This window comes from Leptinotarsa decemlineata, unplaced genomic scaffold, assembly GCF_025532065.1.
Source record: "Leptinotarsa decemlineata unplaced genomic scaffold, Ldec_3_MD MMD2_P_RNA_scaffold_7, whole genome shotgun sequence".
NCBI classification, from domain to species: Eukaryota; Metazoa; Arthropoda; class Insecta; order Coleoptera; family Chrysomelidae; genus Leptinotarsa; species Leptinotarsa decemlineata.
In genome coordinates this window covers 3,782,242-3,808,512 of record NW_027412534.1, presented here as the reverse complement: position 1 = coordinate 3,808,512, position 26,271 = coordinate 3,782,242, and the positions used below count along the sequence as shown (strand labels likewise).

At 37.7% G+C, this 26,271-nt stretch overlaps 2 protein-coding genes across 4 annotated transcripts; both read left to right on the top strand.

Annotated features, from left to right (window-relative positions):
• The first annotated feature begins 2,514 nt into the window (after positions 1–2,514).
• LOC111510774 (uncharacterized) lies at positions 2,515–7,354 on the top strand. Of its 3 annotated transcripts, none has more exons than XM_074170217.1 (5): positions 2,515–4,463; positions 5,404–5,618; positions 5,901–6,097; positions 6,288–6,567; positions 6,857–7,354. In XM_074170217.1, exons 1-3 carry the CDS (start codon positions 4,268–4,270, stop codon positions 5,943–5,945), a joined length of 456 nt encoding a protein of 151 aa, XP_074026318.1. In that variant the 5' UTR covers positions 2,515–4,267; the 3' UTR covers positions 5,946–6,097; positions 6,288–6,567; positions 6,857–7,354. The 3 variants fall into 3 exon arrangements, 1 of the variants encoding a protein (XP_074026318.1); XR_012464258.1 differs by lacking the exon at positions 2,515–4,463 and having other exon boundaries at positions 5,200–5,618; positions 6,288–6,326; positions 6,376–6,567; XR_012464259.1 differs by lacking the exon at positions 2,515–4,463 and having other exon boundaries at positions 5,200–5,618; positions 6,857–7,012; positions 7,065–7,354.
• A 6,631-nt stretch (positions 7,355–13,985) lies between these two features.
• LOC141480304 (uncharacterized) lies at positions 13,986–17,572 on the top strand. Its single transcript, XM_074170216.1, has 3 exons — positions 13,986–14,817; positions 15,226–15,317; positions 16,314–17,572. Exons 1-3 carry the CDS (start codon positions 14,580–14,582, stop codon positions 16,992–16,994), a joined length of 1,011 nt encoding a protein of 336 aa, XP_074026317.1. The 5' UTR covers positions 13,986–14,579; the 3' UTR covers positions 16,995–17,572.
• Positions 17,573–26,271: the final 8,699 nt, after the last annotated feature.

Sequence of the window (26,271 nt, the reverse complement as noted above, 5' to 3'; positions counted from 1 at the left end):
CCACCCTAAAGAAAAAAAAAATAAAAAAAAAAAGTTAGGTTAGGGTAGGTTAGGTTCCCAGCAAACACACTTGTTACATTTACGTAAATATGACATAAAATTAACGGCAAACACACTTGTTACATTTACGTAAATATGACATAAAATTAACGGAACATGTTTATGTAATATATTTACTTAAATGCTTCATTAAATTTCTAAGATACTTTAACCCCATATTCACATAAATAGTTTATGTAAATATGTTTTAGCTAATACGTAAAAATTTACGTCAATATGGTATATTATGTTTCACTTAACTCCTACGTAAATTTGTCACTTCAATATTACGTTCGCTGTGTTTTCAGGTTGGTAATAGTAATATCCAGACGAACTTGACTTTTTAACAGATGAGAGTCTCTCTGAGTTTCGAGTTATATATCGGTTTGTGTGAAGTTCTGTGGAATCTGAAGAGTTTTGGGAATGTCTCGAGAACTGCGACCTCTCGTGGTCTGTGTAGTCTATATATGCTCTCAGCTTTGTGTCACATATTATAATCAGTGTCTGCATGATAATGACAATTGACACTGTCTGTGTTTTATTTTTATCTAGCTGGCAGCAGTGAGCGTGTGTTGAAGTGTAAAATCTGTGGTTTCAATAAAATAAAGACCTGTTACCTTTCGTGTTATTATTCTGTTCATTTGGTGTGTGATATTTTGGTAAATTATTCGTTACGACAAAATGCCACGAGATTTCCCAAACCTTTCTAAGAGACAGCAGAGACGAGTTTTATTAAGTAATGAAAGTTCCCCAGGTAGCGCTAAAATACTAAAAACAAATAGTGAATCCTACTGAAAATGTATGAATAGGATATGACTTTGAGCCCAGCGAGTCACCGAAAGTTGAGACAACTCATTTTTGTAGTGAGTACGATAACAATTTCAGTGATGCCGGTTGCATTTTCGATGGTACACCTCTAACATTGCCTTTTCTACATAAAGGTAGTTCTGAAATACAAAATCATGAAATACAAAGCGCTGAACAACAAACTTTGAGAAATAGCTTGCCAGATGATCTACGTAACTGTTTCCATGTGCATAATATATCACAGATCTGTATCACTGATTTGTTAGGAATATTAAGAAAGCATGGCCATAATGAATTACCAAAAGATGCGAGAAGCCTAACGAGAACTCCAAGGTGTCTCAAAAATGTAGTTAATGTTGGAGGTGGCCAATATGTGCATTTTGGTGTAGAGGAAAGTATTAAACGTACCATTGTAAAAGATAGTGTAATTTTATTAAACATCAATATAGATGGTCTACCAATTTCTAAGTCATCTGGTAGTCAGTTTTGGCCTATTTTAGGAGATATTGTTATAAAACATATTCATACAGAACCATTCATAATAGGTGTTTTCCATGGTTTAAAAAAACCTGAAGATTCAAATGAATGTTTGAAATATTTTATAGAGGAATATTCAAATCTAAAACTTACTGGGCTTGTTATAGAAAATAAATCTTACTCTATTCAATTGAATTGTATAATATGTGATGCTCCAGCAAAAGCATTTATTTTAAATACCAATCATAATTCAGGTTATTTTGGTTGTTCGAAATGTATTTGCGAAGGTGATTATTTAGAACATAGAGTAGTATATTCATCCACTACTTCAAGTTTACGAACAGATGAATCTTTTCGGAATAGAACGCAGCCTGAACATCATCATGGATCAACAATTTTGGAATCTCTAGATATTGACATGATCAAACAAATTCCTTTGGATTATATGCATTTGGTGTTACTAGGAGTTTTAAAACGTATTTTAACCTTGTGGTTGAAAGGCCCTAAAAATGTTCGTCTAACTAAGACTCAGATGGATCATCTCAATCAGTTGTACCTTGAAACAGGCAAATTCAGCGTATCAGACTTTTCAAGAAAACCTAGGAGCATACATGAAGTTGATCGTTGGAAGGCTACTGAGTTTAGATTTTTTTTGTTATATGCAGGTCCAGTCATTTTACTGAGAATTTTGACTAGTAATAGTTACAACCACTTTATGTCATTAGTTGTAGCAATTCGTTTATTATGTGAAAAAAATCAGAGCAATGAAAATATTGATTATGCTAATGAGCTTTTATTATATTTTGTTGAAAAGTTTGCTGAGCTTTTTGGGCCTGAATATATGAGTTACAATGTTCATAATTTAATACAATTGGCTGGAGATGTAAAAGCACATGGTAGTTTAGATGATTTCAGTGCATTCAAATATGAGAACTTGATGTATAAAATTAAACGTAAACTTAAACATTCAAGCCATCCACTTCAACAACCCCACAACAGATTGGTGGAAGGAACCTCCTCAGAAACTGACATAATTGAATGCAAATTCCCGAAAATTATTTACAAAAAAAAGGTAATATTTGGCATTGAACTACAAAATTTTTCTATGCTGTTGAAAGCTAATGAAAATTGTTGTCTACTGTCTGATGGCAGAATTGTGATTATTGATAATATTACTAGAGTTGATTGTTAATGTTAGCAATTCTGTACTTATACAAACAACCTTTTCTCTCATGTAATACTTCATTATGTTCTATATAGATGGCAGCACAAGATGTAACTATTGAATTCTCATTTTTCTGATAAAGTAGTAGTCTATCGCTGTCAGTAGTTAAGAAGCGTTTTGTATCAGTTTAATGAATAAAGTTTATGTTCATAATCCCGAAATCCTGATCACTTACTATATTCAGCTCTGCATTATCCCATAGGTTATGGGCCCAGGAATATTCTGATCTGATCAGGTGAGAACGGGAGCAAAATTGAAAAAGTTTTTTTTCAATTGGTATTGGTAACGACCATTGTGTGTGGAAGTTTCACGTAAAACATGGCCGCCGCATTGAACAGTCAAGTTATGAACTTGAAACCTTTTGATGGTACAGGTTTCTCAAACTAGGAGTTTCGTGTCAAGCTGATATTAGAACAAGCTGATGTCCTGAATGTTTTAGAAGAAGATCCGCCCACGGAAGCCACAGACTTTGCAAAGTTCAAAAAATTAGATTTGAAAGCAAGAAATATAATCGTTCAGTGTCTGTCTGATAACATGCTGGAAATGATCAAATTCAAAACCACAGCAAAAGAAATTATGTTGGCCCTTCGTTTAACATACCAGAAGAAGGGAATTTCCACTCAAGTTCAACTTCAGAAGAAACTCAGAAGTTTAAAGTACACTGAGGGAATCAAATATTCCATTTTTTAGCATTCCTTGTAATTCGATACTCCTCAATATTTATAGAGTAACTGATGAAAATAAATGTTTATGTAATGGACAGGTGAGTGTTGCTCTGATTTCAAAAAAGATGTTGAAATTGCCTTTTGGCAATGAATATATTTTAGTTCCACTCATCCATTGAGTGGATTTTCTGTCCTATTGGTAGCATTTTATACAGAGGAGAAGTATGTAACTATTATTTTTAGGCCCTGTGAATAACAATATTGGGATTTAAAAAATCTTTCACTTTCAAACCAGACAATCAAGTTCAGTAATTTTTTTTTCATTTTCCAGCTCTTGACTAATCTGTCTATGTGTCTAAGATGAAGATTATGTGAGTTTTGTTTTGCATGGAGCAATGGGTACCTTATTTGTTTAATTCATTGTTCTAATTGTATATCTTATGGGTGATTTGTATATCCATTGAGTGGATTTTTGTCCTATTGGTAGCATTTTATACAGAGGAGAAGTATGTAACTATTATTTCCAGGCCCTGTGAATAACAATATTGGGATTTAAAAAATCTTTCACTTTCAAACCAGACAATCAAGTTCAGTAATTTTTTTTCCATTTTCCAGCTCTTGACTAATCTGTCTATGTGTCTAAGATGAAGATTATGTGAGTTTTGTTTTGCATGGAGCAATGGGTACCTTATTTTTTCAATTCATTGTTCTAATTGTATATCTTATGGGTAAAAACAATAGTTGCAGAATTCTTTAAGAGTACTTCCAATATTTTTGTATGTATAAAAGGTGTAACTTCACCAGAATATTAAGCCAATTTTTTTATTTGCTGTATATACGATTTATTTATTCCAAACTGTTCATGTATTACTCATTACATATATACTATTGTAGGTAGGAAGGTAGTAAAAGACGGGTAGTAGGGGGATAAAAGCCATTAATATTATTGTCCTATTCAAGTTAATATAATCTTATATAACTATTAGAAAATACTTTATAATATTTGATGTCACCGGCGTTTCTGTAACAGAACCAAATTCAATTCAGGTGAAAGATGAATAAAAAAGCATATGCAGTGGTATATTTCACCAAAGAGGATATGTATTCAGAAATACCAACAAGTTGGTTACAGAACGATGAAGCAGGCTATTGGCCCAGGTCAATCAATGCTTGGAAATTGATGCAGAAAGGAGTGGAGCCAGACAGAGACGATTGGGTGGTCCATCAATTAAGAATTGTGGGTTATAGTGGTAAGTAATTTCTATAGTTTCATATATGAAAGTAAGTAAAATATTTGAATTGAAGGGGTTATATTTTTAGGAGTGATACATTTTTTGGGAAAGAAAGTTTTTGGCTTTCTACTACTCCATCTGATACAAAAAAAAGGGATGAGAGAATCTTCCAAAGAAAGGAAGGTAGTAATCAATTTGAAACTCTATACATGAATGTGTAGATCATGCAAAGAAGTAACTTTCAGACACAAACTGAAAGAAAGTCCTCCTGAAACAGCTACTTTCATATAAACATTGAATTACACTATAATGTTATCCAATTTGGTACTGAAGAGCCTTAGGGCAAGTGTCTTAAGGCGAAACATCGGTGTATACCAGTGAGGGTGACAGTGTTCTATGTAAGTACAATTTATTACCATTCATTCAAAGTAGAACTCATGTGAATGATATCTGATTCTAATTCCACAACAAATGTTTGAAATACAAACTGGGTAGAGAAAAGTATCTTCTGTATAATTCAGTGTTCATATAGAAGTATTTGTTTCGAAAGAATTATTTTCTTTAGTGTAATTCAATGTTGTAGCTGTTTCAGGAGGACTATCTTTCAGTTTGTGTCTGAAAGTTACTTCTTTGCATGATCTACACATTCATGTATAGAATTTCAAATTGATTACTTCCTACCTTTCTTTGGAAGATTCTCTCATCCCTTTTTTTGTATCAGATGGAGTAGTAGAAAGCCAAAAACTTTCTTTCCCAATAAGTAAAATACTAAATGTACTTTGTTTACTTATTCCGAAAACCGTAATCTGTTTTGTTGAAATGGTTGTTGAAAATATATAAACAATCAGCCACTATGCAATTAGGTATACTTCATTCACATCTCATAAATTATTGCTAAAAGACTCAAATGAAAATTCTAATGTCCTTCCTTGCTTAATAAAAAAATATTTAATTTTAGCAACTTTGGATAATGCTCGAAAAAAAGCAGCCGATTCTGAGTACAGCACTAGTAATGAACAAAGGCAAGATACTGGGAGGGGAAGAAGAAGAAAAATACCAACTGATAGGACTCGAGGTTTTGTTGGTAGTAGCTCAGATGAGGAGGAAATGACTCCTCCTCCACTATTAGTACTGGTGAAGTCAATCCTGACAATGTTGAGGTTATTGCTAAAGGTAACAAACTAGAAAAATATTTTTGAAATTCTGAAATTGCAGGTTTTATGTTTTTATCGAATGAAATTTGTTTGTATTTCATATTTCTTATTCATGGAAGCCATAATATATTATGTGACTCGTAAAATAATTCATTTGTTCTCTTCAAACTACTGATCTCAGTCTAAAGTGTTGGTTGGATTGAATCCTTTTCACACTTGTGATTTGAAAAGCCACCTCCGAGACTAGTGTCATGCAATCATTTTATTTGCCTATTACTTACATACATTAATTTTTTTTCAGCTGTTATATGTGGTGCTCAAAAAAACCTGTATGTGGCAATATTGAACAACCACGAACCAAGTGCCATAAAATTAAAACCTTAGAGACTTCGACTCTCAATAAAGATAGCTTTGATAGGAATGAGACACCAACACCCCAATCACCAAATCAAAATAGTCAACCAGAAGGGCAAATAAATAATTCTGAGGATGTTGCAGGTAAAACTCAAATTGGAACATTTCAGGTTTCAAAAAAATTCTTCTATTTACTTTGGACAATTTATCAAAAATAAGTATCCCAAATATCATCTGTCAGGTTTTTGGAAACCTCAAAGACCAATATTTTTTATTGAATAATACTATTCAAAACCAACAAACCGTTTGTTAATTATTATTTCATTCATTGTAGGTACAACGACAACTTTGGAGACGTTATATCAGGAAATTGGTAATATATTTTTTTTTACAAAAAAATGAACTGATATTGTGTGTTTCAGTTAAACTGCCAACAATTTGTTTATCTAACAAAAAATTCTTGAATACTAGATATATATTCCATGGTTAACGAATTTGGACATCAGCCAAACAATAATTCCCAGAAATTGAAAAATCTTCCAATGAAAACCCTCGATGAAATTCAGGAGTTTGAACTTCAGATAGAGCAGGATGACAATGTTAAAACTTCCTTGGTAATTTTTGTTATTATTACATCATTATATTCGCTGTACACTTTTTTCTTTCATTCAAGTACTTGGATAGCACACACTGTAGTATGATTAAGTCTTTCCGCTTGTGTTTAATTCAGAACCCGTGAACAGATATTTTATTCCTCTCGGAGGGGAAGTTTTAGATATTGAAAAATATTATTAGGAAAATTGACATTTTTTTCACCATTTTCTGAAATACTGTGGACCTTCTATGAAAGTAACCCATATAATTGGCTTTCATGTCATTTAACTAAATATCCTTACATTTTAGGCTCATCTCTTCAAATCTTTGGGTGGAAGAGATGGAAAAGATCATCTATATAGATGCCTCGTCCAATTATTTACAAATGAGTTATCTACTGTGTTCATGGTTTGGACAACGAGGAAACTACAAAATTTGATTTGAATGCAGTAAAAATATTACCAGGTAATATTCTCAACTGTCATTGCCAACCAATCATTATTATTTATGTTTTCAGAGAGTATCATTAGCAGTCATCTTTCAATATCATGCGCTCACATTGAAAAATATGCAGGGGAGTGGTTCCGATTGAGCCGCCAAAGGCTCAATAGGGAGATGAATAAGAAAAAAGATGCTGAGACCCAATGGATGATGAATAACAGACAAGGGAATAAATTCTGATTTTTTTTAATGCCCAACAAATTGTGGTTTGTGCAATCAAATACTTCAGTTTTATTTTAATGCTGACTGAAACATGAAAAAGAGAATTGTGATTTTTTTCAATGCCAAAAAAAAATTGTCAAAGTTTCTGTGGATTTTATTTACCGTTAATTCTCATGAGACTTATACAGTTGAGGGTATTTAAAGTATATGTTGATTTTATAATAATGGGTGCCACTAATTTGATTGCACACAATTTAGATTTTGTGAACTTTAGAAGATTATATAATAGATCCCACCATTTCCAAAAGAGTAGCAGGTGTTTATCATTGGATATTTTTTGTGATATATTATCTATTTTGTTTAAGAATTTTAGTTTTTTGGGAAAACATATTTGAATGCTCGTCCACACTAACAGACAAATAAAGGAAACAATATTCTAAGGAATATAGAACAGCCAGACTCACTGATATTGATGAACTGAAAGCCCTACTTGGGCTGCTTTATATTTCTGGAAAATCAAAAAGTGGTCGCCAAAATATACGCGATCTGTTCAGATCCAATGGCATGGGAAAATAGATTTTCAGATTGACAATGTCCCTTGAAAGGTTCAAGTTTTTGCTGCAAAATATCCGAATAGACGATGTTACAGAGAACAGAGAAGGAAAAATTAGATAAACTAGCAGCAGTAAGAGAATTTTTTGATGAACTAAATGAAAATTTGCCCAAATATTTCTCGCTGTCGAAGTATGTAACTGTGGATGAAATGTTGTGGTCATTTGGAGGTCGCTGTGGATTCAGAGTCTATATTCCATGTAAACCCAACAAATATGGGTTGAAAGTTTATTCTTTAGTAGACGCAAAAATGTTTTACACTGCTAAAATGGAGATCTATTGTGGTACACAACCAGTGGGTCCATAGAGTTTAGATACATCCAATATTTCACTAGTGCCAAGGTTATGCCAACCCATATGGGGCTCACACCGTAATGTTACTATGGACAATTTTTTTAGTTCTACTGCCTTAGCTTATAAACTATTGAATGATTATGGGCTGACAGTTACAGGTAAACTGAGAAAAAACAAACCACACATTCCTAACGAAATGAAAATGAAGAGACCTGAAGGAACAACTATATTCGGGTATCAAGAAAAGTGTACTGTGAAGAATGTACTGTCGTACATTCCGAAAAAAAATAAAAATGTAATTCTCCTCTCGACCTGGCACAGGGAAGATGATTCGCTTGATAGTGAAACAAATAAGCCACAAATTATAATTGACTACAATCGTACAAAAGGTGGAGTGAACACCGTTGACAAATTATGTGCAGCTTACGATTGTGCAAGAAATACACGGCGTTGGCCTATGGTAATTCTGTATGGTGCCTTGAACATGGCTTCTATATACTCCTATATAATACACCAAAATAATAATAATAAAGATAAACCTCCGATTTCAAGATCATTTATAGAAGATCTTAGATATCAATTGGTAGAAGCTCATGTTGAAAAGCGTTCCCAGAACAACTAAATTGAGAATACACGAAATCTACACTATTGATGAAAATCAAACTCCTACACTTCCTGCGCATGGACGTTGTTTCTACTGTTCCTCCAAAAAAAGTAGGAAAACCAGATTTACCTGTCACAGGTGCAATAAATTAATGTGTTTGGAACATCTAACCTCCACATGCAAGGAATGCATCGAAAAATTTGATGAACTTTAACGACAGAATTTCAGTTTCTGCCAATTCTAACAATTGGGTCTATTGTTTAGGTTAAATTACTAACATATTTTGAATATATATTGTTTTACTTTTTTACGAAAATGTTACAATTTTAGTTTTTACTACTTAAAGTTGGGTCATACGTTTTTTATTTTATATGTTTTTGAAAATTTTATAATACTTTCTTGTAAATTTTCAACATGCTCTAAATGTCTTTTCATACCCTACCCTAACTATAAAATGCTTCAACTGATGATTATTGAAAACATAAAACCTTTTTTTGTGAGTCGGTCTCTGAGACCGATGTTAGTCCCCGAATTCCACTCAAACATGTTAGTCCCGGAAGGTTAATGTTACGTAAAAATCAGGTTGTATTTGTGGCGGACATTTCACCATAACATTCATATAAATTTTACATAATTGTGTTTGCTGGGTTAGGTTAGGTTAGGGATTAGGGCCAGGGGTGGTTTTTGGCGGAGTAGCGCCCGCCAGTACTAGGTCTGATAGACTACAAAGGCCAAGGATCTAGTCCTAAGCAGTTTCCACCCTAAAGAAGTGTCTTCACCTTGCCGTGGTGGGAGGGCTTGCGAACCATGATGAGATGGTAGGCTACGCCAGCGGCAGCCTCGCTGCCAGAAGGGACTCCCAAGCTGGACAGGCTACCATGGAGTGGCCAGACTAAGAGGGACACAACAAGAGTAAACCTGAGAAAAATCCGAAATCCAAGATGTAAAGCGATCCGTGTCGATGGATGAATGGCCCTGCGACAGTGGGTCTTGAACGGAGCCTGCAGGGAGATGGCGACACCCTGCAGTACTAGCCTTGCCCTCGCATGCGGGGCTCTGCGGGGGGGGACAGATCTTTCCCTAGCGTCTCGTGGGAACAAAATGGATAAAAATAATACTTATAAAAAAGGAGAAACGGAGAAGGCAGCCTTCTCAAAAAGCAAAAAGACGTCAAGATCCCCAGTTATGAATACGGGAGGAATTCAGAAGGAGAAAAAAGAAAGAGAAAAAGAGGAGCGACCGCGGGAAACTCCGGAAACCGTGTTCACAGGAAAAAACGAGGAAATCGGGGAACAGGAGGAGGAGTACGTAGAGGAGGAGACGTTGGAAGAAAACACAGAGAAGATATATTCCGAAAGGTCCGTTCTCTACGATATCTTGGGATTGTCTCCATCAGAGGACGAGAGGCAAAATGCTGCCTCAAAAACAGAAAAAACGAAGAGGAAGCGGTCGACAGAAAGTCCAAAGGAGGCAAAAAGGAATAAAGGTAAGGACGACCTTCTGCAATTACGCTCAGCGATATGCAGGTTAGAGCGGAAAACCAGGACCCTCACAGATATGGTTAGGGAAACTCGTGGTGAAAAGGCTGAAATCTCTGAGGCAGCCTGGAGTATTAGAGCCATAGTAGACACAATCGCGGAGGAATTTGAGAGATACGAGGAAAGCATACAGCAGAAGGCAAGCACACAAAAGGATGGAACGACTCAAACGGAAAGTGAGGAAGTAGTAGAAGAAGATCTGGCTAACCGGGATAGTCTGCTAAAGGTTTTAGAAAAGGACTGGCCCGAAGATTTATACAAGAGGACTCAAATGCAAATGGGTGGACTACTGAAGGCTAGCGACAAAGGCGACATCGCAGTCATAGGAGGGAAACAATCCGTAACTGATAAATACCTGAAAGGGCTGAGGGAAAGATATTCAGATATCGTGGAGATAATGGAAACAGCTACACAAGGAAGCGTAGATTACATTAAAAATGCTACCAGGACAACGACGAGTAGAGGGAACGGAGTGGATAAAACCAAATACATCTTCGTCGCCACATACGAACTGGATAAAACGGAGGATGCAAATGACATGGGAGCAATATATGATGTCACTGAGAAACTGATGGAAGTAGCCCAAAAGGAGAGTAGAAACAAACTACAGATGGTGATCCCCGAGGGACTAAATCAAGAACAGATGAGGAAGGTGCTGGAGAGCACTGCAAGGAAACGGGACCTAGATATTATAATACTAACCGCTAGCGACCCACGCAAAGGAACTAGTAGTAAGCAAACACCAGAGGAAAATTGTGCCATTACCATAAAGGGAGGGAGTAAGACATACGCCGACCTGGTAAGAACAGTGAAGGAAGGCATGGCGGGCGAGGAAACAGGTATCAGAATAACGAGGATGAGGAAAACCGTGGCTGGACACATGATTCTGAATGTTGATGGAGGCGAAGCGCGGGCAAGGAACCTGAAGGATATGATAAAGGATAAAGCAAGAGACCTACAGGTGAGCTTAGTTACTAATAAGGCCACTGTGATTATAACCGGTATGGACGTCACCACTACTGAAGAGGAAATGGCCGAAGTGATATCGAATGAAACGGGATCCGATATTAGCTCAATCGAAATAAAAAACGTAAGGAAAGGAAGGTATGATGAACTAACAGCAATTGTGGATGTGCCGAGAGACACTGTCGGCAACATATTGAAGAAGGGAGCTATTCGGATAGGATTACCAGAATGCAGGGTAGTAGAAAAGATCATGATGCCAAGGTGCTTCAAATGTCTGAATTTTGGGCACAGGACCAGTGAATGCAGAAGGCTTCGTCAAATGTAGAATTGATAAGGAACTGTTGATTGATACTTTCCAACTAATGGGCGACAATATTAGCACACTGCAGGAATTGAACACTGCCCTACATGATGCACAAAAGGCAGCGACGAGCTGGGGGGCAAGAGAGGAAAGAAGGGAGGAACCTGTCTGGTGGAACGACACCATAGCTAGCCTCAGGGCAAGGTGCAATTCACGCAGGAGAGCGCTGATACGGGCGAGAAGAAGACGACCAGATCCAACAGAAATATCAGACTTGGAGGAAAGATATAAATGTGCTAGACGCGAGCTGAGAAGGGAGATAAATCGCTCCCAGAGGGAATCGTGGAAAAAGCTCTGTGATACACTGGAGGAAGATCCTTGGGGACAGGGATATAAAATTGTTACCAGGGGGTTGAAACATCACAATGCCCCATACGATGTAAGTCAAGAGCAAAAAATCGGAATCCTGAATGAACTTTTTCCGCAGTGCGCAGCTGTTCCGTACGACCTGGAACAACCGGAAGATATGCCTCAGCCAGTCACACTTGACGAAATACATAGAGCGGGGGATAGGATGAAACCAAAGAGGTCCCCAGGCCCAGACGGCATTTTACCGGAGGTAGTGAAGCTGGCAGTACAAACTATACCGGAGAGGATTAGACAAATCGCCGACAGAATGCTGATGGATGGTGTATTTCCCGAAAACTGGAAGACCGCTAAGGTTGTGCTCATTCCAAAAAGTAGTACAGAAGAGGGTATTACTAAATACAGGCCAATATGCCTTATCGACACGCTGGGTAAATTGTATGAGCATATACTGAAGTATAGGTTGGAAAACGAACTGGAAATACAACGGAGACTTTCGGACACACAATTCGGTTTCAGGGCTGGAAGGTCCACAACAACAGCAATAGGGCATATGTTAGAGGAGGTCAAAGCGGGTACAAAGACATGGGCGGCAGCAGTATTGATAGACGTCAAAAACGCCTTCAATACGGCTAAATGGCACCTGATTGTGAGAAGGCTGAAGGAACTGGGCATAAGCAGGTACCTGGTTAATCTGGTAGCCAAGTATCTGGGAGATAGGAAAATACAAACGGGCAGGCAGCTAAGGGAAATTTCGCAGGGAGTTCCACAGGGATCGGTCCTTGGACCCACCCTGTGGAACATACTGTACGACGGAGTTTTGAGACTCACACTGCCACAAAACTGTCATACGATAGCTTATGCCGACGACCTGGCATTAGTGGTCAAGGCTGATAAAAAAGAGGGGTTGGTGAATAGTGGAAACCAAGCTGCAGAGCAGATTATAAGATGGATGGAAGAGAACGGACTAGAAATAGTTCCACAAAAAACAGAAGCGATCATCCTCAGGGGTCCTAGAAAGAGGGAAGGTATAACATTCCGGATACGAGGAATAGCGATAGCCCCTAAGAAGTCGGTCAAGTATCTCGGTGTTTGGCTCGATGACAAACAAATCTGGAACGAGCACATCAGACAGATATGTGCAAAAGCGGACAGGCAAACAGCAGCCTTAACCAAGATATTGCCAAACACCAGGGGACCTGGCAACCAAAAAAGGCGCCTACTATATTCGGTGGTACAATCAACGGTTCTATATGCAGCACCGGTGTGGAAGCAAGTTATCAGGGTGAAAAAATATAGGAAAATGGTTCTGGCAACGCAGAGGAGGATGCTCCTGAGAGTGGCTGCGGCATACAGGACAGTCTCTCAGGAGGCAATCTGTGTCCTGACTAGTACGCCCCCCATAGACCTCCTAGTAGGAAAGAGATCCCGCCTTGATAACTTGGTACAGGTAACCCCCGATAGTAAAATCGCTGAGAGAGAGGAGACCATCAGAATATGGCAAGGGGAATGGAATGGAAATACGTCCAAGGCTCAGTGGACCAAGAGGTTGATCCCGGACCTGACATCCTGGCTGAACTGCAGTTTCAAGAACACTGATTACTATACATCTCAGGCCTTCAGTGGACACGGCAGTTTCCGTAGCTATACGTGCAGGATAGGGAAAAGCACGGACGAAAACTGCATATACTGCGCGCTTAGGGATGATCCAGAGCACACAATTTTTTACTGCAATAGATGGGCAATACCTCGTGCAAGTTTAGAGATAGAGTGGAATATCCAAATGACACCGGAGAATCTCATGGCAAACATGCTATCAAGCAGGAAGAAATGGAATAGAGGTGCAAGTTTCTTGAGGCAAGTGATGAAAAAGAAAGAGGAGGAGGAAAGGGAAAATTGAAGGCATATAAGGTAATTTTTTTAAGATGCCGCTCATACCCGAAGTATATCCTTTGGACAGTTCCGGGTACGAGAGAGGGCAAGGGGGGTGGTTTTAGTGCGGTGCAACTCCCACACTACCGGGGAAAGGCGGAACCAGTACCGGGTGTCCAGTGATTTCCACCCCCGCCAAAAAAAAAAAAAAAAGGTTCTCCATCGGCGGTGTCTCCACCTTGTCGTGGTGATGGAGCTTAGTGCCTTAATGATACCGAGAGCCATTTCGGCTGTAGTTTTGCCACTGGCAGGGTCTCCCATGACGGACGGGTCGAAGGAGGAAAGGCCAGACAAAGAGGAACACCACACCAAGGGAGTAAACCCTACCAAAAATCCGCAACCCAAGGTGTTACGCGACCCGTGCTGAGGGGTGAATGGCCAGGCGACATATGGTCCTAAACGGAGCCACCAGGAAGATGGCGATCTCCTGGTGTAGACAGCCCTAGCGGGGTAAGAGCACACTGCCTCGCCATATTAAGGCGGGTCCAGACATGTATCATTTGCCCGATCCGGTCACCGTATCCGTATCGTCGACGCGTATCATGATCGCATATGTGGACGGGTAATGATACGCGTATCATGATACGCGATCTCGATACGCCATTATGATACGGCCCGTCCCATGTCGTGTCGGTTTTTGTCCGATCATCAAAGGTGATACAGATACGGTCGTGGGTCAGTCTGGACGCGTCACTCACGACGCTCGGTCGGTTGCACGTGCGCGTCATTTTCAGTCCTTGCCGTGAAGTAAAAACAATGAATTGGAACAATGAAAATGTTATTAAATTTATCGAGGCCTATAAAGAAAAGCAAGTAATATGGGACCCCAGCCACAAAAGCTATTACAACAGGAATGTGAAGCAGGAGGCCTGGGATGAACTCTCCGTCGAAATGGAGTGTCCAGGTGGCGAATTGAAGAAAAAGATGGATTATTTGTTGGCAGCCCTTCGCCGTGAAAAAGCAAAAATCACTAAAACCAGCACAACGGGAAAAGGTAAGTAGACACTTCTAGTGCGTGCAAAATCTATGCCGGTTTGTGAAGTTCGCACAAGTCGGTTTCTACCCCCCTCCCCACCGTGCGGCGAACTTCAGAGTGGCATTATTTTGCACGCACTCAACTCGTACCCGTTCATGAAAACTCAATTGATATTTCATTATTATTATTTTATTATTATTCCTCTTTATTTATCTGTAATCTCAGAGTAGGCTTTTTACAATATGGATATAAAAGTAAAATACATATAAAATGAAATTATAAAACATAAACACATCATAAAAAAATATTATTATTTTTATTTTAACTACACACTAATACCAGAAAAAGCCAGAAATTATGTGATGAATTACAGTTATACTTATTTCTATATCGTAGTAGTAATCATTGCATAATTTTAAATTATAGGAGCTGATGAAGTATACCAGTCTTCTTGGTTCGCTTTCAAATATTTGCAATTTCTGATGGACAGAAACAAACCTCGCCCGAGAATTAATACTGTGAGTATCTTCAGCACAACCACATTATTACGTTTAACTTCAATTATTTGTGTTCTTTTTCATTAAAAAAAAATCACAAAATTTTTATTAGGAGACACCATGTGGTTGGCACGGCGGCATATGCTACGCCCTTTAAGTCTAATTCATATGATCTTGCCATGATAATTTTCCGACTGTACAGCAATATTCAGCAATTTTATCCCTCATTATCTGGGCCGACAAAGAAGGTCTGCGTGGAGTATTCGTGATAGGCAATAATGACGTTATATCGTTATTTTCGAGACGCCATCTTCCGTTTGTTACTGACCCTTCTACTTCACTATCAATACTACCTGGTGGTGCATACATTTTAGCAGAATTTGTACTTTTTATTAAGAAGTTGTGAAGATGACATATTGTCATCACAATCAGTTGTGCCGTTTCAGGTTGGAGTAGCATTGGCTTTCGTAGTACTCTAAAAACACTAACTGAAATACCAAAAGCATTTTCAACCACTCGTCGAGCTCTTGACAATCGATAATTAAATTTTTTTTTAATGATCGTTTAGGATGTACTCCTGGATATGGCTTCATAATATGGATACCTAACGGGAATGCACTGTCTGCTACAAAATAGTATGGTATAATGTTATTTGTTCCTTCTAATAGTTTCGGAGATGGAAGATTTAATGAGTTGTTTGAAATTTTTTTCTTGAGAATGGAATCATTAAATACACCTCCATCAGAAATTCTCCCTTGACACCCTACATCGACAAATATAAATTTATATGAAGCATCAACTAAAGCGAACATAACAATACTAAAAAATTGTTTATAATTATAAAACTCCGATCCGCTATTGATAGGTGCCTGCAACATAATGTGTTTCCCGTCCATAGCACCAACCACGTGTGGAAGATCCCAACAGTTTTGAAACTCGGAACTGATTTCCTCCCATTCTTGATGCGATGTAGGCATCTGTAACAAATATATTATAATTATTTTATTTTGTTTGCAGGAAGGCCAAGACCGCGCTTCGAAGGATAATACATCTGAAAATGAGGAAAATGATCACATAGGGGAAGATCATAATCAGTCACAAGATAAACAACCCCGTTCCACCGCGAGCACTGAATCGGACCAAACAACCGATAATGCAAAGAATTCATCAGCATCGGAATTCAAATCTCCACTTCCTAAAAAGAGAAAATACGTTGCGAACCAGGACCCAATGTTGCAATCGGCATTTGATTTGCTGAAATCTTCAGCTTCAGCTGCTAAAGCGGTAGCTACTGCTTTGACTCTACCCGCTACTGGATTAGACCAGTATCAGCTATACGCTAATTATTTGGCAGGCAAATTTAGGGGTTATTCAAAGCCAACCTACATGACTGTGGAACATCAAATAAACAACATCCTATATAACGCTGATTGTGGACAATATGAATATCAGCGCGGGTACTCCACTCTGGCATCTACATATCCCATGGCTGAGACTAGACCTCCACAAATGTCTGTAAATTCGTCTTCTTCAAACAGAGCACAAAGTTTAGCCCCGTACATGACTGAAAATCAAGTACAACAAATCAATAATTCTCCAACTCCAGAAATGAATCATTCTCCAGTGACTCAAGTGGATGATTCGTCCATGGATTCCGAAGATTCTTTTCGTGAACTGATCCACGACATCAATTATTAGTAATAAACAATTTTGTCTATAATAAAAAATATCCTACCTTGATGTTGTCTTTTAATGCCTCCACGATAGCTTGACAGGTCTCTGGAACTATAACACTTATCGATTGTTTAGAAACTCTGAATAAATATTGTAGGCTTGTATAGGAATCTCCGCTGGCTAAAAATCTCAAAGTGATACTTAATCTTTCTTCAACAGAAATTGCTTTCCTGTATGTAGTATCGGTTTTTTTAATTTTGTGGCCAATCAAATTTATCAAATATTCGAAGTCATTAGGTGCCATACGGGTGAAGTTTTTGTATTTACCACTGATGTGTTGAAATCTTAGGTCTCTCATCAAAGCTCTTCCTCCAAGTTTGTTTCTGTTTCTAAATAATTCCGTTTGCCACCACCGTCTCTGTCTTGGTTTTGAGATAAGAATATTGTGAATGACAATAAAACAGACACATGAAATTTCTAAATTCCCGTACACTTCAACCAACTGCGATGACATGTTTGATCGAGACGACATGTTTATCGATCGAGAACAGAAACTGAACTGGGCAATTTGATACGCGATCATGACTATTATGAAGATACGGATACAGAGCAAATCGGAGGCGTCCATAACTTGATACGGGGCTTGATACAATACGCAGATACGGATACGGTGATCGGATACGGTGACCGGATCGGGCAAATGATACATGTCTGGACCCGCCTTTAGAAGACGTCCCAACTCGTGGGAACAAAATGAATGTGAATGAAAACCTTGAAGATGTAGTATTTGTAGAGGGAGGCGACCACCCTAAATCAGGAAGATTTGACACAGTTGGAAAGAGTAAAAATAGGCAAGGGGGTGCAATTCCCCGATGCAACTCGTTGCCAGACTCGAAAAAACGGAAGCACTGGACCTAACGCCAGAATCAAATAGAAGTAGTCTGAGTAGCCCATATAAAAAGAGAGAGAGCCCGGAAGCCTTTACGATCATGGAGGCCATTCAGGCGAATAAAATGCAAATGGCGGAGCTAGAAAAGTTCTTGGTCGAAAACCCGAACTGTAGTAAAAGACTCAGGGAAATTGGGCATAAGATGAAGAAGACGACTGATCTTCTACAGAGAAAATCCATTAAAGAGTGGATCGAGAAAAATAAGTTGGAGCCAATAGAGAAAATAAACAGAGATATAGATATACAAACTGATCAACCGGCAAAATGTCACAAACCAGTCCCTGGAGGGAAGTTGCATCACAGCAAATTGCACAACTGAAGGAAAATATGGATTGGGACGAATATCGGAACATAGAAGCGTTGAAATGGGTATTCACTAATAAGGAGGTGATAGTCGGAAACCCTCTGCAGACTGAAGACAAGATAGTAAAAATGGTCATGTTCGAACCCAAAGATAAAGAGATGACCATGAGTATACAAAAGCTATACAAAGAAAAATACCCCGAACTGGAAAATGTGACAGACGAATTTGTTGTCTTGGAGCAGTCCACCAGAATGAGGAGGGTAGAAACAACGAGCTGCAGAAAAGTTATCAAAATAACTCATGACGGATCCCTTGAAGATGTCTGGAGGAAACTCCATAAGCTGAGAGAGGAAACGAAACAGGATAGCAAAATATGCATTCACCATATTGTAGGATTGTCAGTGGAGCAATTACAAAAAGTTACGAAGGCTACTTTCCACCAGTCGGACACAAAGGTAGGAATTTCCACGACTGGCACGTACGGCTCCAAGGTCAGGAAAGAAAAGAACTCCTATGGGATGATTGTTACCGGGGAAGGGAAAAATTATGAAGAAATTTTAGACAAGGTCACGGGGTCTGGTAAAAATAATGTGGCAGCCTCCTCAATCCAGAGTATAAGGAGTACGAGGGATGGAAAACCACTACTGACTCTAGATAGAGATGTAGGGGCTTTGAACAAACTTAATGAAGCCCTAAAGGGTGACGACTCCCTCAGGATTAGGAGACTAGGGGAAACACCACCAGACACAATACACATCAAAGGTATGTCAGGGGACACAACGAAACAGGACATCATCAATGCAGTAGAGGCAGTCACTGGAGAAGTGAACCCGGAAGTTGAAATCAGTGAGCTACGACCATTCACAACTGAGACCCTTGCGGCAACTCTTACCATGTCGAAGGAACTGACTGAAAAACTACTAACAAGAGAAGCTATCAGGATTGGGATCGTGAGGTGCAAGGTAGAAAAAAGGGTCAAGGTGCGCAGATGCGGAAGGTGTTGGGTTTTCGACCATGAAACTGACAAATGTACGGCGCCGGATAGGACCAAAAACTGTTACAAATGTGGGGAGCCGGATCATGCAGCAGCAAAATGCAATAGAGAGGAATTCTGCCCGCTGTGTACAGAAGACCACAGGACAGGTACATTAAAATGTAAGGCATTCAAGGTCGCCCTCAAGAAAGCAAGAATGAAAGAACAAAAATATAGAAAGGCGTTACGGGGGGGGACGACAAGATGGAAGGGATTTCACCTATACAGATAACACTGGACTCGTTAATACATGAAAGAATCACATCGGACATACTTAAGGAGCTCTTAGATTCAACTCCTGTGGAGAATCGGGAAGATCCAGATCAGATTCCTGATAACTTAGGGGAGACAAGACAAGATGATCAAACTACACACCCGTAAATGGTTAAAGTCCTACAATCTAATCTCGGTAGGTCAAGAGCAGCACACCATAACATTCAAATTGCGATTATGAACCACCAGATCGATATACTAATCGTTGCGGAACCTAATAAAAAACTGGTAAGCACAGGAGAGTGGATCGTTGACACAAGGGGGGACGTCGCTATAAAATGTATTAATAAAAATGTAGGAGGGAAGAAATTTCGGAAGGAATCTGGTTTCATAATTCTAGAATTCCAGGAAATAGCTCTGGTGGCCTGTTATATGTATATCACCTAACATACCTATAGAACAATATAGAAGAGAGGTAGACGATATAATGAACTGTGTAAACACCCTGGAAAAACACACGATTGTAGCAGGAGATTTTAACGCTGCCTCGCATCCATGGGGAGCACCCTCTACCAATTCAAAAGGGGAATACTGGGCAGAATGGATCGCAACCAGGAACATGGTCGTCCAAAATAAAGGAGATATCCCTACTTTCGTAAGGGGGAACAGCGCAACCTTTATAGACGTCACTCTGACAACGAACGGGATGGCCCATAAAATAAACAATTGGGAGGTGAAAATCGAAGAGAACCTAAGGCATCACAGATTTATAACTTACGAAATTAACTGCAAGGCAAGGAAGAAAACTCAGTTATTAATTCTGTTCAAACTAAAAGTGCCAAGTTTCCCGAAATTAAACTACCTAAATTTGACGGAACCTTGCAGAACTGGCCTGGTTTTATTGATTTATTCAACTCACTTGTTCACAATAATACTGAAATTTCAGATATTGAAAAATATAAACACGCAATTTTTTCTCTAGAAAAGGCACCTCTAGGAACCATTAGAGCTGTTCCTCTATCTAGCGATAATTACGCAATCGCCTACAAAACCTTAAATGACATATTTCAAAATCCCAGATTGCTAAGTGATGCCTATTGATCTCAAATTATTAATGCCCCTAAACTCACCCAAGATTCTGCAGAAGGTATTAGAAATTTAATTGATACTTTTGAGGAGAATTTGGCGGCTTTAAAAGTGTTAAAATTACCGGTGGATAGTTGGGACTTCGTTATTTTCAAAATTTTATTTCGAAAATTGAGCATGGAAACTGTCGAAGGATTCGAAATGCAAGAAGCTATAAATCAAATTCCCTCCTATCAATCTTCAAAAGTTTTTTTGCAGAAACAATGTATAGCTCTTGAATCAGTTTCGTTAATGTTGCCGAAAGATAGTAACTTTTCAAAAAATTCAAACCTTTCAAAAAGTTCAAACTCTTCAAAAAATTCAAACTTCTCGAAACATTCCAATTATAAACCCAAACGAAATGATTTCAATCAACATACTTTTCTTGTAAAGACGTCTAAAAATTCAAAATCTTTATCTAAAGCCTATATATGACCAATTTGCAAGAACACTCATTCGATTTACAAGTGTCCGTCATTCTTGTCTCAAACGCCTAATGAGCGACTTCAAATAGTAGTTCAAAATAATTGGTGCACCAACTGCCTCCATAACGGACACAAAGCTCACGATTGTAGATCACAAGATTCTTGCAGGGTGTGTGGTCAAGGTAAATATCACACATATCTTCATGTTTCTAGTGAGAGTTCTGCGGAAACTCATCCATGTAATATAGTGGCACTTCCGACCTCCAATAAAATTTCGACAATTCTTCTCTCCACTGCAATAGTGGATATTCTTGATGCCTGGGGTTCTTATAAACCAATCAGGGTTTTTATCGATAATGGTTCTCAGTTAAATATTATTATACAAAAATGTGTTAGCCGCTTAGGTCCATTTTTGGGGTAGGACAAATCGAAACCCCAAGTTCAGGAATAGGGTCATGTAAAATTCGACCACAAAATCAAAATCATCCCATTTTCGATTTCAAGGCTTTTTTTATTACAAAAATATGTTCTAAGATGCCCACTTGTTTTATTTCCAAAGACACTTTTCAGAATATTGCAAATTTGAACTTAGCAGATCCTGATTTCAACATTCCGGCACCAATGGATTTACTACTTGGTGGGGGGGGGATTTGGGGATTTATCCCTTGATTTTGCTTCGGTTGGATTCTCTCAAGAGATTTGCAACCTTCTACAAACCCTAGTTTGGTCAGTTCTTCTTTTATTATTTCAGAATCTGAAATTAATACAACTTTAAAAAGATTTTGGGAGGTTGAAGACATATACCTACTGTATAGGTCAACTCACCCGAAGACACTTTATGTGAATCGATCTTCCAAAATACTCATTCTAGAGATACTTTAGGTAGATTTCAATTTTTTTTACCTTTCAAAAATGGCAAACCTTCCCTCTCAAATATCTATTCGATTGCATTAAGGCGATTCTGTTCACTGGAAGGTCGACTTCTAAAAGATAAACTTCTTTTCGATTCATATTCAGTGAGCATTAAAGAATTCGTTGATTCGGGCTACATGGAAGAAGTACCGTTTTCCGACCATCCTTCTACCTACTACTTACCACATCATTGTGTAGTCAAGCCAGAAAGTACTACGACCAAAGTGCGAGTGGTTTTCGATGCATCTTGTAAGGACGCGGCTGGGCTAAGCCTAAATGACACTCTTTTACCAGGCTCAAAATTACAAAATGATAGTTCTACGATTCTTTTGAATTTTCGTTTGCATCCTTACACGTTCACAGCAGATGTCAAGAAAATGTACTGTCAAATTATTGTGGTACCTGAGCATCGAGAATACCAACGTATTCTTTGGCGTTTTACCCCAAACGATCCAATAAAATCCTATGCTCTTAAAGTTGTCACTTTTGGAGTTTCCTCTTCGCCATATTTAGCTCTTAGAACAGTCATGCAATTAGCCGAAGAAGGAAAAGATAAATTTCCTCTGGCTTCTAAAGCCTTAGCTTCTGATCTTTATACAGGGTCCTGCAACAGTGGCGCGGTGTTCCATATCTCTATATAGGAAGCAGATAGGAATCTAATTTTCTATAATATTACCTTATTGCTCGAGCTCGACAAAATAAAAATATTGGCGGTCACACAGGGTGTTCGATTTTTTCTGGGCGGATCCCAACTGTGTCTTTTTAAATGGCAACCTATATTTTTTATCGCTTTTTCGGTTTCTTCATAGAAAGTAAAATAAACTTTATGTATATCTGCACTTCGAAAATATTGACGGTTTTCGAGATATCTAGCATGACAGGTTTTTTTTTCCAATATTCGTCACTCAGAATATTTGAAATTATAAAGTGGTGCCAAGTCCAGTTGAAATTTTTTTTTGGTCGAATATTCTACATTGGTAACTCTCTCAAACGATATATCTGAAATCGACCTGTGATATACAGAGTATGAAAAACCGCTTGCCAAATATTGTAAATGAAAATTTGCAAAATCTTCCTTAGATTAAATGGAACACCCTGTATATTATTGATCCATAAGAAGCGCCAACGAAACCTCTACAAATTTCATTAAGTATTCCCTATGGCTAAGTTCAATAGTTTTTCTTAAATGAGCATTTCTTTCGAAAAATGGTCATTTTTTCGAAGCGAAATCCATTTGACAACTGATAAAAATATACGAAAGATATCTTGTTTCAATTTTGTACATTAGAAGGTGTCCAAACAAATATTTTTTAACGAAATAAATGTATGTACCTATCACTTTTTGCTAAATGGAAAATTATTTTTTCATTGGATGCAGAATTTCACTCATAAATCGTGCAATATCAAACCAAACAAGTTAAAAGAAAGAAACATTATAAATAACTATTTTTTTCATGTTATTATATTCATTCAGAGCTTGAGTTCTAGATATTCAAATTTGTCAACTGGCAAATTACAAAACTACAAAAGGGAGAGTTTAATTAAGGTTGATAATGAAACTTTTATAAAATATGTTCAACATGTCTTCCATTTTCTTGAATGCAGAGCTGAAGTCTATGTTTGAAAGACTGTTCTGCCCTGCGCAAGACAGCTGGTGTAATGCTGCGAAAAGCATTCGTTATTCTAAGTCGCATATTTTCGGAAGAAGTTGGTGGCTCAACGTAAACCATATTTTTTATGTATCCCCATAAGAAAAAATCTAGTTTCGTCAAATCTGGTGATCTAGCGGGCCACCGTACAGGCCCATTCCGTCCTATCCATTTATTGGGAAATACTTCATTTAGATGATCTCTCACTTCTGCCGAATAGTGAGCAGGTGCACCATCATGTTGTAACCACATTCTATTGCGGAGGTCAAGGGGAATATCATCTAACAAACCTGGTAAATCATTTCGTAAGAAATTGAGATACATTGCACCATTCATATGTCCCTCAAAAAAGTATGGACCAATTACATATTCTCCAATGATGCCTCCCCAGACATTTATCGACCACCTATGTTGATAATCCACCTGTCTCAATAAGTGAGGATTTTCTGTCGTATAATAATGGTAATTATGTCGATTTACAAATCCATTTTTATGGAATGTCGATTCATCCGACCATAAAATATTATTGAAAAAATATTCGTTTCGACGAATTTTGTTCATGGCCCAATTGCAAAATCTCACTCTTTTCTCGAAATCAGCATACAGTAGTTCTTGATGTAACTGAACGTGGTATGGATGCAAGCGATGTTTCTTCAATACTCGTTGCACTGATCTCTCACTTATATCCACTATTTCCCCAATTTGTCGTTGACTCCTACTAGGATCTTCTTCAACAGCAAGAAGAACTTGCAATTCATTATCTTCATTAGTAGCTGGCTTGATGCGCTCATGTTTGGAATAATTAATAGATCCAGTTTCAACGAATCGTCCCAAGACCTTTCGGAAAGATCTTTCATCTGGATGCCTTCTATCTGGATACCGTTGAGAATAAATTCTACTTGCCAATAAACAATTCCTGTCTGATTCACCTAATATGAAAATCATATCAATCAAATCACTTTTTGATAACAACATTCTGATGAAATTATACCGACAGTTCAACTTCACGATTGACTAAAAATTTCAATATTCATTTGCAGCCAAATATTTTGTTCTGTCATTTGCCTGACTACTTGATTTCCAATAAATATTTCATTCGCTGAAAGGTTGTTTTAGACCGAAAGAATATGGCACAAATTCCGAGATTTTTGAAATTATTGTAACTATTCAAGAACGTCCATTTTGTGGTGTAATTCGCAACTTGTTTATCTAGCAACAGGTAATTTTAGGAATGAGCGATATTTTAAGGAAAGGGTATTTTTTGTATATTCTTATCAGTCGTCAAATGGATTTCGCTTTGAAAAAATGACCATTTTTCGAAAGAAATGCTCATTTAAGAAAAACTATTGAACTTAGCCATAGGGAATACTTAATGAAATTTGTAGAGGTTTCGTTGGCGCTTCTTATGGATCAATAATATACAGGGTGTTCCATTTAATATAAGGAAGATTTTGCAAATTTTCATTTACAATATTTGGCAAGCGGTTTTTCATACCCTGTATATCACAGGTCGATTTCAGATATATCGTTTGAGAGAGTTACCAATGTAGAATATTCGACCAAAAAAAGTTTCAACTGGACTTGGCACCACTTTATAATTTCAAATATTCTGAGTGACGAATATTGGAAAAAAAAACCTGTCATGCTAGATATCTCGAAAACCGTCAATATTTTCGAAGTGCAGATATACATAAAGTTTATTTTATTTTCTATGAAGAAACCGAAAAAGCGATAAAAAATATAGGTTGACATTTAAAAAGACACAGTTGGGATCCGCCCAGAAAAAATCGAACACCCTGTGTGACCGCCAATATTTTTATTTTGTCGAGCTCGAGCAATAAGGTAATATTATAGAAAATTAGATTCCTATCTGCTTCCTATATAGAGATATGGAACACCGCGCCACTGTTGCAGGACCCTGTATAGATGATATCGTGACCATATCAAACTACCTTTATCATATTCCACTCTAGTTTAGGACTCCATTATATATAACGGCTGCAAGATGTACAACCACCTTTCAAATTATATCAAAAATATACAGTCCAACACTGGCTTCAAAAAAGCTGTAAAAAGAGTTCTTTCCGATAGAACCTATTATAGTTTGGAAGAATATTATGCGGATATAATAGACTAATAATAAATATACCAAAACTTTACATTTTGATATCATATACCTACTATTGTTTGTTATATTTTAAATTTTAAATGAGCGACTGATTGCTTTTTAACAATTCAATTTTATAAAGTAGTGACTACGTATACTATGTATACTAAGTAAATGATTATCTAAATGTTATTCATATAATTTAATTTATTTTACTTATACAGGCTTTGTCAACAAGATGTTATTCTTTGATAACAAAGCATATTTTGATTGATTGATATTTAGTATTTCAACTTGCATGAAGCTAAGCAGATTCAGTCGGAATTAATTGCACTAATGCAAAGTAGAGGTTTTGAACTTCGCAAATGGTCTGCCAATAATCCTTCACTTTTTGAAAATATTCCTCCTGAACATAGACAGCAGCAGTCTCTTATTTTCAATGCCGAAGAAATATCTTTTATGAAAATTCTAGGTCTAAAATGGAACCCAGGTTGTGATTCGTTTTCGTACACAGTTGAATCTTTAGACCATCCCTGTACAAAACGGACACTTTTGTCATCTGTGGCGCGAGTATTTGATCCACT